Consider the following 13,356-nt stretch of genomic DNA (forward strand, 5'->3'; position numbering starts at 1 on the left):
AAGCTATTCAGTCAGTTTGGGGCAGATTTTAACTCCCAATAAGTTAGAATTTTAACTAAGTGTGCATTGCATTGCATTGCATTGCATTGATGTCAATGGGAGACTAAGTGAATATTTAACTTGTGTAAATTGGGATTTACCCCTTTGGGAATAAATCACTAGAAGTTAATACTTTAACTCAATTTTTTTAGTAAGGTTTATATAGATAAAGCAAACTGTACAAATGGAGGATATACACTGACCATATTTCTGGTTGAAGAGTTCTTTCACTTGCTCGCGGAGGATCACTTTCTCCCCCATGCGGTTGACCTCCTCGTCATCTGTCGGTTCAGGAGGAGAGGAGTCAAACAGAATTGGTGGGGACAGTTTATCAGATGTTACAGTGCATTCAGAAATGATTTTACACTCCTTGACTTTTTCCACATTTTGTTGTGTTACAGCCTAGTTTACAATGGATTTAATTTAGATTTTTGGGCATTGGCCTAAACATAATACCCCATAATGTCAAAGTGGAATGATGTTTTCAATTGTTTTACTAATTAATTAAAAATGAATAGCTGACAGTGGTGTAAAATACTTAAGTAAAAATACTTTAAAGTACTACTTAAGTAGTTTGTTTGGGTATCTGTGATTTACTTTTTATACTTTTGACAACTTTTACTCCCCATCATTCCTAAAGAAAATGAAGTACTTTTTACTCCATACATTTTCCCTTACATCCAAAAGTAGTTGTTTAATTTAGAATGCTTATCAGGACAAGAAAATGGTCCAATTCACACACTTATCAAGAGAACATCCATGGTCAACCCTACAGCCTCTCATCTGTCGGACTCACTAAACACAAAGGATTGATGTCTGAGTGTTGGACTGTGCCCCTGACTATCCGTAAATTAAAATAACAAGAAAATCATGCCGTCTGGTTTGCTTAATATAAGGAATGTGAAATGATTTATACTTGTACTTTTACTTTTGATTCGTAAGTATATTTTAGCAATTCCAATTACTTTTGATACTTAGGTATATTTAAAACCAAATACTTTTAGACTTTTACTCAGCTAGTATTTTACTGTGTGATTTTCACTTTTACTCAATTCATTTTCTATTAAGGTACCTTTACTTTTACTCAAGTATAACAATTCGGTACTTTTTCCACCACTGATAGCTGAAATGTCTTGAGTCAATAAGTATTCAACCCCCTTGTTATGGCAAGCCTAAATAAGTTCAGCAGTAAACATTTGCCTAACAAGTCACATAATAAGTTGCATGGACTCACTCTGTGTGCAAAAAATAGTGTTTAACATGATTCTTGAATGACTACCTCATTTCTGTACCCCACACATACAATTATCTGTAAGGTCCCTGAGTCGAGCAGTGAATTTCAAACACAGATTCAACCACAAAGTCCAGGGAGGTTTTCCAATGCCGTGCTAAGAAGGGCAGCTATTGCTAGATGGGTAAAAATTTAAAAAGCAGACATTGAATATCCCTTTGAGCATGGTGATACACTTTGGATGGTGTATCAATACACCCAGTCAGTACAGAAATACAGGCGTCCTTCCCAACTCTGTTGCCGGAGAGGAAGGAAACCGCTCAGGGATTTCACCATGAGGCCAACGGGGACTTTAAAACAGTTACAAAGTTTAATGGCTATGATATGATAAAACTGAGGATGGATCAACAACATTGTAGTTACTCCACAATACTAACCTAATTGACAGAGTAAAAAGAAGAAAGCCTGTACAAAATACAAATATTCCAAAACATGCATCCTGTTTGCAACAATGCACTAAAGTAATACTGCAAATAATGTGGCAAAGAAATTCACTTTTTGTCCTGAATCCAAAGTGTTACGTTCGTGGCAAATCCAGTACAACACATTACTGAGAACCACTCTCCATATTTTCAAGCATAGTTGTGGCTGCATCATGTTATGGGTATGCTTGTAATCGTAAAGGACTAGGGAGTTTTTTCAGGGGAAAAAAAGAAACGGAACAGAGCTAAGCACAGGCAAAATCCTAGGGGAAAACCAGGTTCAGTCTACTTTCCACCAGACACTGGGAGATTAATTCACCTTTCAGCAGGACAATAACCTAAAACACAAGGCCAAATCTACACTGGAGTGGCTTACGAAGAAGACAGTGAATGTTCCTGAGTGGCCAACTTACAGTTTTGACTTACAGTACCAGTCAAAAGTTTGGACACACCTACTCATTCAAGGGTTTTTCTTTATTTTTACTATTTTCTACATTGTAGAATAATAGTGAAGACATCAAAACCATGAAATAACACATATGGAATCATGTAGTAACCAAATAAGTGTTAAACAAATTAAAATATATTTTATATTTGAGATTCTTCAAAGTAGCCACCCCTTGCCTTGATGACAGCTTTGCACACTCTTGGCATTCTCTCAACCAGCTTCATGAGGTAGTCACCTGGAATGCATTTCAATTAACAGGTGTGCCTTAAACGTTAATTTGTGGAATTTCTTTCCTTCTTAATGCGTTTGATCTAATCAGTTGTGTTGTGACAAGGTAGGGGTGGTATACATAAGATAGCTCTATTTGGTAAAAGACCAAGTCCAGCTCAAATAAACAAAGAGAAACGACAGTCCATAATTACTTGAAGACATGAAGGTCAGTCAATGCAAAACATTTCAAGAACTTTGAAAGTTTCTTCAAGCGCTGTTGCAAAAACCATCAAACGGTATGATGAAACTGTCTGTCATGAGGACCGCAACAGGAAAGTAAGACCCAGAGTTTCCACTGCTGCAGAGGATAAGTTTATTTGAGTTAACTGCACCTCAGATTGCAGCCCAAATAAATGCTTCACAGAGTTCAAGTAACAGACACATCTTAACATCAACTGTTCAGAGGAGACTGCGTGAATCAGATCTTAATGGTAGAATTGCTGCAAAGAAACCACTACTAGAGGACACCAATAATAAGAAGAGACTTGCTTGGGCCAAGAAACACGAGCAATGGACATTAGACCGGTGGAAATCTGTCTTTTGGTCTGATGAGTCCAAATTTGAGATTTTTGCTTCCAACCGCCGAGTCTTTGTGAGACACATAGTAGGTGAACGGATGATCTCCGCATATGTGGTTCCCACCATGAAGCATAGAGGAGGTGTGATGGTGTGGGGATACGTTGCTGGTGACACTAACTGTGATTTATTTAGAATTCAAGGCACACTTAACCAGCATGCCTACCACAGCACTCTGCAGCGATACAGCATCCCATCTGGTTTGCGCTTAGTGGGACTATCATTTGTTTTTCAACAGGACAATGACCCTAAACACACCTCCAGGCTGTGTAAGGGCTATTAAGAAAGTGATGGAGTGCTGCATGAGATGACCCGACCTCCACAATCACCCAACCTCAACCCAATTGAGATGGTTTGGGATGAGTTGGACCGCAGAGTGAAGGAAAAGCAGCCAACAAGTGCTCAGCATATGTGGGAACTTCTTCAAGACTGTTTGAAAAGCATTCCTCATGAAGCTGGTTGAGAGAATGCCAAGAGTGTGCAAAGCTGTTATCAATGCAAAGGGTGGCTACTTTGAAGAATCGCAAATATAAAATATTTTTTAGGTTACTACATGATTCCATATGTGTTATTTCATATAGTTTTGATGTCTTCACTACTATTCTACAATGTAGAAAATAGTAAAAGAAAAACCCTTGAATGAGTAGGTGTGTCCAAACTTTTGACTGATACTGTAAATCTACTTGAAAATCTATGGCAAGACCTGAAAATGGTTGTCTAGCAATGATCCACAACCAATTTGACAGAGCTTGAAGAATTTTTTAAATAATAAAAATCGGCAAATGTTGCACAATCCAGTTGTGGAAAGGTCTTAGAGACTTATTCAAAAAGACTCACAGCTGTAATCGCTGCCTAAGGTGATTCTACAAAGTATTGACTTAAGGGTGTGAATACTTATGCAACTAGCGCCTAACAGTGCAGCAAATGTCAAACAACTACACAAATAATAAATAATCAAAAACTAGAAACAAGAAAGAATGTCAGAACTAATCAAATTAACAACCCAAATAACACTGTATCTGTAATCCAAATGCAATATATGCGTATATACATGTATGTGGTGATAAGTGCACTGTATACTTTATTTTGCTTGCTCTGGGCATCTGCATGCTCCTATTTAATGGATGAAATCATGACAGTTTCAAACCAAGTATTCTTACAGCTGTTACAGGCTTTGGTTTTTCCATTTATGTTTTGGGGTTGGACTTTAGCACGTACAGCTCGTTAGCACATAGGGCACATCGATTGGTGTCACATCATTGGTCAGTATGTGTTACACCTGTGCAGGTTGCCATCTGGTTAGTGGGAAGGTGTTTCACCTGTGCTGGCCCAGGTGCTATTTAAGAGTGGCTGCCTCAGAGCTCTAGTTGTCTTGATCGATGCGGAGGGTTAACACCTTTAGTTGGCACTTCGGTTTTTGATTTCTAGACAAACAATCCTTTATCTGATTTTGTTTTGTGCCATCTTTTTGATTTGCTTCCTGTGTTTAAGTTTGGAGTGGATTATATTTTGTTTGCCTCTTCTTGGGCAAATTTAGTGGGTGCTCATGGTGGCTGTCTTTTAAGTTCTAGTTGTTGTTGCTAGTCAACTTTTAGTGGACATCCCCATGAGTGTCTTTCAGAACCCCTCCTAAAACCCCACCTGTTCAGTTTTGGTTGTTGGTCAGATCCTTCTGTTTTAGTGACATTTTTGGTTTTCTTGCTGGGGAACGTAACAAAACGTAACACAGCATCAAAATAAACAGGCAACACAATTAGAATGCTCACCACTTATTGAGGCGTAGGCCTTCTTCAATAAAGTGATCCGACGAGGTGCTAAGAGGGAGACAAATTTAATGTCACTTTTATATTATTACTACACTAGTAATATAAAACAAACAGTTGTGCCTGACACGGGATATTTCCTATCCAATCATGCTCTTTAATTGGAAATTCATAAATATGAATTGAATATGCCATAAATATAGTGTTACCTGGTTTAGGGATGAGTCCTTGGAAAGGTCTGCAAGAGACAAAGATGGAATCTTAACATCAGTAAACCAACTACCAGGGAGAAAAGAAAAGTAGCAGTATTTTGTCCACTGAGGGTCGGTAGTTGAGTAGCCATGCCGTATGCCTTATTTTCACAATCCCATGAAAAGGTGAAGGAGAACTACCCACCTGGTGATGGTGAAGCAGATCTTGTCAGCCACCGCCAAGATCCTCTCCAGGTTTTGCGAGCCAAAGGTACATGGTTTCCTGAAAGGGATGCCAGGGGGCAGGCCCTCGATGATCACCGAGCCCGGGTTGCTCTTGATCCTCTTGTAAGGCACCTGGACCGGGTATTTTATGCCAAGTGCCTCCCCATACTTCCTGTTGAACAGGTCCTGTACCTGCTCTCTCAGGGTGTTGGCAAGGTCGATCCTGGACAGCTTAGCCTCTAAGCTATCTGTTAACAGAACCACATGACTATATCAGATGAATGGATAAGTTTAATTTATTTCATAATATACACATTTTCAGCTTTTGGTATTTTATTAGGATCCCCATTAGCTGTTGCAATAGCAGCAGCTACTCTTCCTGGGGTCCACACAAAACATGAAACATGACATAATATAGAACATTAATAGACAAGAACAGTGCAAGGACAGAACTACATCAATTAAAACATTTATTTAAAAAGGCATACATAGCCTACATATCAATACATACACACAAACTCTCTAGGTCAAATAGGGGAGAGGCGTTGAGCCGTGAGGTGTTGCTTTATCAGTTTTTTTTAAAGCAGGTTTGCTGTTCATTTGAACAACACATTAATGTTTCTTATAAAAAGAAGAAGTGATGCAGTCAGTCTCTCCTCAACTCTTAGGCAAGAGAGACTGGCATGCATAGTATTAATATCACCCATCTGATTACAAGATGTGCTGCTCTATTCTGGGCCAGCTGCAGCTTAACTAGGTCTTTCCTTGCTGCACTCGACCATAAGACTGGACAATAATCAAGATAAGACAAAACTAGAGCCTGCAGAACTTGCTTTTTATATGTTATTTATATACACTGCTCAACAAAATAAAGGGAACACTTAAACAACACAATGTAACTCCAAGTCAATCACACTTCTGTGAAATCAAACTGTCCACTTAGGAAGCAACACTGATTGACAATAAATTTCACATGCTGTTGTGCAAATGGAATAGACAAAAGGTGGAAATTATAGGCAATTAGCAAGACACCCCCAATAAAGGAGTGGTTCTGCAGGTGGTGACCACAGACCACTTCTCAGTTCCTATGCTTCCTGGCTGATGTTTTGGTCACTTTTGAATGCTGGCGGTGCTTTCACTCTAGTGGTAGCATGAGACGGAGTCTACAACCCACACAAGTGGCTCAGGTAGTGCAGCTCATCCAGGATGGCACATCAATGCGAGCTGTGGCAAGACGTTTTGCTGTGTCTGTCAGCGTAGTGTCCAGAGCATGGAGGCGCTACCAGGAGACAGGCCAGTACATCAGGAGACGTGGAGGAGGCCGTAGGAGGGCAACAACCCAGCAGCAGGACCGCTACCTCCGCCTTTGTGCAAGGAGGAGCACTGCCAGAGCCCTGCAAAATGACCTCCAGCAGGCCACAAATACTTTCCTCTTGGCTCAGATTAAAAATAAGACATAGGAGTGGCTATAGAGTCAGCTACCATCCTCAGTAGCTTTCCATCTAAGTTGCCAATGCCAGGAGGTTTGTCATTATTGATCGTTAACAATAATTTCCCCACCTCTCCACACTAACTTTACAAAAATCAAACCTGCAATGATTTTCTTTCATTATTAGTTTTTTTTATGCATGAACACAATGGCTCACTGTTCATTGTTGGCATTTCCTGCCTAAGTTTGCCCACTTTGCCAATGGCAACATCAAATGGTTTTGTGATTTAAAAAAAAGCCATCTGATTCGATAAAAGATGGAGTTGAATTTGTCTTTCTGCCCATAATTTTATTTCAAGTACTCAAGTTTTATCCCATCATTGTTTATATCATTGATCTTGGCTTCATAATACAGTTTCTTCTTCTTTTTGTTGAGTTTAGACATATAATTTCTCAATTTGCAGTAAGTAAGTCAGTCAGATGTGCAGCCAGACTTTTTAGCCACTCCTACAGTTTTTCAATTCCTCATCAATCCACGAAGCCTTAACAGTTCTAACAGTCAGTTTCTTAACAGGTGCATGTTTATCAATAATTGGAAGAAGCAATTTTATAAATTCATCAAGTGCAGCATCTGGATGCTCCTTATTAATCACATCAGACCAACAAATATTCTTTACATCATCCACATAACAGTGACTGCAAAATCTTTTACACTATTTTAGGCCCAGCTTTTGTAACTTTGGCTTTCCTGGATATAGCCACAATATTGTGATCACTCTATCCAATGGGTACAGATACAGCTTTAGCAGTGGTATAAAGTACTTAAGTAAAACTACTTGAACGTTCTACTTAAGTAGTTCTTTCAGGTATCTGTACTTTACAATTTATATTTTTGACAACTTTTACTTTTACTTCACTACATTCCTAAAGAAAATGAAGTACTTTTTACTCTATACATTTTCCCTGACACCCAAAAGTACTTGTTACATTTTGAATGCTTAATAGGACAGAAAATTGTCTAATTCGCACACTTATCAAGAGAACATCCCTGGTCATCCCTACTTCTGAAAACCAGTCAATATTCAGGTCCCCAAGAAAGTAGACCTCCCAGTTTACATCACATACGCTATTAAGCATTTGACACATATTATTTAGATACTGACTGTTAGCACTTGGTGGCCTACAGCAACACCCCAAAAGAAAAGGCTTTAGATGTGCCAAGGAAACCTGCAACCACAACACTTCAATAACACCTGACATAAGATATTTTCTAAACATTACAGGCATATGGCTCTGAATATATACAGCAACACATCCCCCATAAACATTTCTGTATCTTCTATAGATAGCTTGAAGCTGAATTGCAGCATATAAATAGCACTTCTCTTCTCTTTAAGTGAACAAGCAAAGGGAAAAACAAATCCTAACCAGGACTCCATAAGTACTCGACTATGTATTGCTCAAAGTATAGGAGGGCAAAGTAATCTACTGATATTGGCTCAAGTATTTGGTCTCCCTATTACCTGAGAACCCTGGTCTCTTCGAATCGGCTCCTGCATCTTCTGTCAAAGCATCTTTGGAGTCGAGGTCTGTGGAAACAATATCAGCAGAGTTGTCTAAACTTGCAGTGAATACATCCAGTTCACCAGACCTATCTAAAAGCCACATTGAAAAATATGGATCCTAACCACTGGTTCAACCGTGGAATTACCAGTTAATTCTAATTAATTACAGCGTTAATAATATTTAATTACTGAGTAAATTGTAATTCTATGCGCTCAACATTTGTAGGCTAAGGGTTGCTTGAAGATTTGCTCACTGAGGTAATGGACCATCATACACCAGTAAGAAAGAGTACTGTTGGGGCTCGTCCATCTCCATGGATTGATGATGAACTGGGTGAGGCATTTTCTCAAAGAAATATGGCAAAAGTCTTAGCAGCCAAATCTAAACTAGAAATTGATTAACAGAATTATAGAACACTATGTAATTAGGCAGCTAAATTAAAATCGTAAGAAAAACACTTTATTTTACAAAAATGGTTATATTGATTGTAAAAATGATTTAAAAAAGGGATAGAATACAGTTAAGGGCTTACTTGGTACATCTATCTCATCATACCCATCTAGTGTGGAGATTGATTGGAGAACAATAACAAAACCAGCTGATATTGCCAATCATTTTGCAGATTTTTCTTTAGAAATGTATTTACTGAGCGATAATGTAAACACCCATTCTTCCAAACAAGCTATTGTCCAATAGATTGATGATCATGTTTTGAGCAAAAGAAATGCAATTTTAATCTACAAATGCTGTAAGTAAAGGAGTTGTTAAACCTATTGAAGCCATTACCCAATGGTAAATACATGTTTTACTTCGCTATGCTGCTCCCCAGATTGCAGCTCCACTGAAATACAGTGGCAAGAAAAAGTATGTGAACCCTTTGTAATTACCTGGATATATGCTTAAATTGGTTATCAAATTTGATCTGATCTTCATCTCAGTCACAAGAATAAACAAAAATAGTGTGCTTAAACTAATAACACACAAATTATTGTATTTTTCTTGTTGATATTGAATACACCATTTAAACATTCACAGTGTAGGTTGGGAAAAGTATGTGAACCCCTAGGCTAATGACTTCTCCAAATGCTAATTGGAGTCAGTCAGCTAACCTGGAGTCCAATCAATGAGACGAGATTGGAGATGTTGGATAGAGCTGCCTTGCCCTATAAAAAACACTCACAAAATTTGAGTTTGCTATCACAAGAACCATTACCTGATGTGAACCATGCCTTGAACAAAAGAGATCTCAGAAGACCTAAGATTAAGAATTGTTGACTTGCATGAATCTGGAAAGGGTTACAAAAGTATCTCTAAAAGCCTTGATGTTCATAAGTCCGCGGTAAGACAAATTGTCTATAAATGGAGTGGCAGTCCTGCAAAGATGACTGCAAGAGCACAGCACAGAACGCTCAAGGATGTTAAGAAGAATCCTAGAGTGTCAGCTAAAGACTTAGAGAAATCTCTGGAACATGCTAACAACTCTGTTGACAAGTCTACGATACGTAAAACACTAAACAAGAAATGGTGTTCATGGGAGGACACCACAGATGAAGCCACTGCTGTCCAAAAAAACATTGCTGCACATCTGAAGTTTGCAAAAGTGCACCTGGATGTTCCACAGCGCTACTGGGAAAATATTCTGTGGACAGATGAAACTACAGTTGAGTTGTTTGCAAGGAACACACAACACTATGTGTGGAGAAAAAAGGTACAGCACACCAACATCAATATCTCATCCCAACTGTAAAGTATGGTGGAGGGAGCATCATGGTTTGGGGCTGCTTTGATGCCTCAAGGCCTGGACAGCTTGCTATCGTTGACGGAAAAATGAATTCCCATGTTTATGGAGACATTTTGTAGGAGAATGTAAGGCTATCTGTCCGCCAATTTAAGCTCAACAGAAATTGGGTGATGCAACAGGACAACGACACAAAACACAGAAATAAATCAACAACAGAATGGCTTCAACACAATACATTTTTCCTACTGGAGTGGCCCAGTCAGAGTCCTGTCCTCAAACCATTCACACCAGACATCCCAAGAATATTGCTGAACTGAAACAGTTTTGTAAAAAGGAATGGTCCAAAATTCTTCCTGACCGTTGTGCAGGTCTGGTCCGCAACTACAGAAAACGTTTGGTTGAGGTTATTGCTGCCAAAGTAGGGTCAACCAGTTATTAAATCCAAGTGTTCACATACTTTTCCCACCCTGCACTGTGAATGATAACACAGTGTGTTCAATAAAGACATGAAAACGTATCATTGTTTGTGTGTTATTAGTTTAAGCAGACTGTGTTTGTCTATTGTTGTGACATAGATGAAGTTCAGATCAAATTTCATGACCAATTTATGCAGAAATCCAGGTATTTCCAAAGCGTTCACATACTTTTCTTACCATGCTACATATTTAATTGGTCACTGGAAAAGGGGACATTTCCAATGTATAGAAGCATGCTAAACTGTGTCCAATCCCGAAAAGACAGCAAAGAACCCATTCCTGCCAATAGTCAACCAATCAGTCTACTCCCTTCCCTCAGTAAGATATTGGAGGGTATTTTGAGTAGACAAATATGGGAGTATATGGAAAAGAATGATCTGATCACAGCCAATCAGCATGCTTATCGCAAAAACCATTCCACTACCATTGCATTGGTTGACATGACTGACCAGTGGCTCAATGCTATGGATAATGGCAGGTTTGTCGATTTACTATTTTTAGATTTTTGTGCAGCATTTGATTTAGTGGCTCATGAAATAATTTAGACAAAATTATTGCATTATGGGTTGAAGGAGGCAGCATTGAATTGGGTACAGTCATATCTAACTGACAGGAAACAGTCCACCTATATCAATGGGTCGTTTTCTTCCACTCATGCTTTAAACTGTGGAATAACGCAGGGCAGCTGCCTTGGGCCCCTTCTTTACTTCCTTATGCCTTATCTGAAACTCAAGCTACTATATTTGATGCTACAATTTATACAGCAAGACAATTGGTTCAACAGGTACAGCAAGCTTTACAAGTAGATCTGGGAAATATCAGGGACTGGGTTTGCCAGAACAAACTTGTTTTGAAAACCAAGGTTATGTTGGTCTGTTCCACCAGAAAAAGGCCAACACAGCATGGGATAGAATTAAGTATGGGGGGAGTAAAAATTGAGGAAGTGTCAGAAACCAAACTACTAGGGGTGCAGCTAGACAACTGTTTACCATCGTCGTCTTACATAACTCATCTATGTAAAAAAAAATATGCATGCATGCATGATCAGAAGGATAGCTAAATATTTACCGGGAAAGATTCTTAAGCAAACAACCCAAGCATTAATTGAAAGTCAGGTCAACTACTGTTCTGTGGTCTGAGGAAATGCAACAGCAAGTCAAATTAGGAGGCTGCAGATCGCACAGAACAAAGCAGCAATGATTGTTTTAAGTTGGAGATATGGTTCTTCTGTTGTAGTCATGCACAATGCTCTTGGTTGGTCATCTATCAACAAGATCATTGAAAAAACATGCTTATTTTATAATGTACATCATTTAAAACAGCCAAACTCCATTCACAACAGTATTCCGTTGGTAAGAGACAGACATTCAGTAAATACTAAGAATAGATTGTCCACCATCTATGTGTTATACAGACAGAAGAGAGAAATAGGCTAAATAACATTGCGATTCAGAGCAATAAAGAAATTGTATAATTTTTTACCTGAGCAAACCAGAAACCTTTCGATATATAAATTCAAACAATACTTTAGAACCATTTAAATATAATAAATTGAAAGGTTGTGCAGGACTATGGTAGATGAAGGAATCAATCTATAATTTCAGACTGTTAGAGTATTAATCGGGTCAATATGTCAGTGTATTATGTTTGTTTGTAACAGTGTGTTACATGTGAAAATGTATTCGTATTATAAATTGTATTTTAACGTTTAAGGACTCTTGGAAGATTAGTCCAAATTAGGACTAAAATATATCCTTATCAAATCAAATCAAATAGGAGGGCTTGGCTCATTTACACTCAGTCAATTCAGGAATGAACTGACATTTAACTAATTTCGTTTGTAAACTTACTATTTTTAAAGGTAAATAATGTGATATACTTATTAAATCAGCTGGCATTTAGAATGAAGATGTACTCACCTGAATCACAGGCCGGGAAAGGAGGCGTCTCTAGCTTGACTTGATCCGTTAAAAGTTCTGGCCTGGATAGGAAACCACAACAAAACATGGTTAGAACATCATAAAGAGTAACCTGTTGTCCTTTATTCCTGCACCAACATATACAACGTTTCACCTATATCCTCTTCATACAACAACAATTCACAGACTAGGGCCATGTTCCAGGCTGACTACACTTTAGATGCCTTCCATATCTCACAACGCCTGGACAGGTGTTGAACATATCAGTTAACCACATCATATTATATAGCAGTCTGATGCCGACTGCGTAGTTGATGACGCAACCTTTGGTTGATGTAATACAATGTCAGCAATGTAGTCAGCCTGGAATGTAGTCAGCCTGGAACGTGACCAAGACCATGTGCGCGTCACAATGATTCCTCCTGAAGTGTACACTCGTTCACTACTCCCCACAAATTTAAAAGCATTGGATTGGTGTAGGCATTGGCTTAAGGGTTTCCATATACCAGTCCATTCCCTTCAAATCAATGAAGTGGACAAGTGCAAGCTTCCGGAGAAAGGAGAGATTATTGGGATGCACTCCTTGATTGACTTGCGGAGGTTCTTTCCCCTATGTGACAATGTATGATCTCTGACCGTTTGATGACAAACTGAATCTGACTGCCAACGGCCAGGATCTTGCGCAGCTTGGCCGCTCCGAAACAGTTGGGTCTGCGGAAAGCCACACCCTCCGGTAGCCCTGTGACACACAGCTCCTCTGGGTACATCTGGAACTTGGAGTAGGGCACCTTCGCAGGTTCAAGTAGTCCAAGCGCCTCGGCTACAGAAAGAAAGGGTGGGATGGAAAATGGAGAGAGGAATACAGGTGAATTATTCCATGCAAAAGACTATGCTGCTCAGTACTTAACTATTCCCCGGATAGTCAAATAGATTTTTAGGAGAAACATTGCTTTCTCTGTGACACCTTAAAAAGGCTAGAAAATAACGTGGATGTGTAGCA

At 38.9% G+C, this 13,356-nt stretch overlaps 1 protein-coding gene across 3 annotated transcripts in view; it reads right to left on the bottom strand.

Annotated features, from left to right (window-relative positions):
• gtf2ird1 (GTF2I repeat domain containing 1) overlaps nucleotides 1-13,356 on the bottom strand; it is a 43,923-nt gene that overhangs the window by 2,688 nt on the left and 27,879 nt on the right. For all 3 annotated transcript variants that reach the window (XM_071339300.1, XM_071339299.1, XM_071339301.1), the window contains 7 exons: nucleotides 12,993-13,176; nucleotides 12,357-12,418; nucleotides 8,178-8,243; nucleotides 5,206-5,473; nucleotides 5,019-5,047; nucleotides 4,813-4,860; nucleotides 243-320 (listed from right to left, as the gene is read on the bottom strand). In XM_071339300.1, coding sequence (XP_071195401.1) covers nucleotides 243-320; nucleotides 4,813-4,860; nucleotides 5,019-5,047; nucleotides 5,206-5,473; nucleotides 8,178-8,243; nucleotides 12,357-12,418; nucleotides 12,993-13,176 — 735 coding nt within the window. The remainder of the gene's footprint in view (nucleotides 1-242; nucleotides 321-4,812; nucleotides 4,861-5,018; nucleotides 5,048-5,205; nucleotides 5,474-8,177; nucleotides 8,244-12,356; nucleotides 12,419-12,992; nucleotides 13,177-13,356) is intronic.

This window comes from Salvelinus alpinus, chromosome 13 (genome assembly GCF_045679555.1).
Source record: "Salvelinus alpinus chromosome 13, SLU_Salpinus.1, whole genome shotgun sequence".
NCBI lineage: Eukaryota > Metazoa > Chordata > Actinopteri > Salmoniformes > Salmonidae > Salvelinus > Salvelinus alpinus.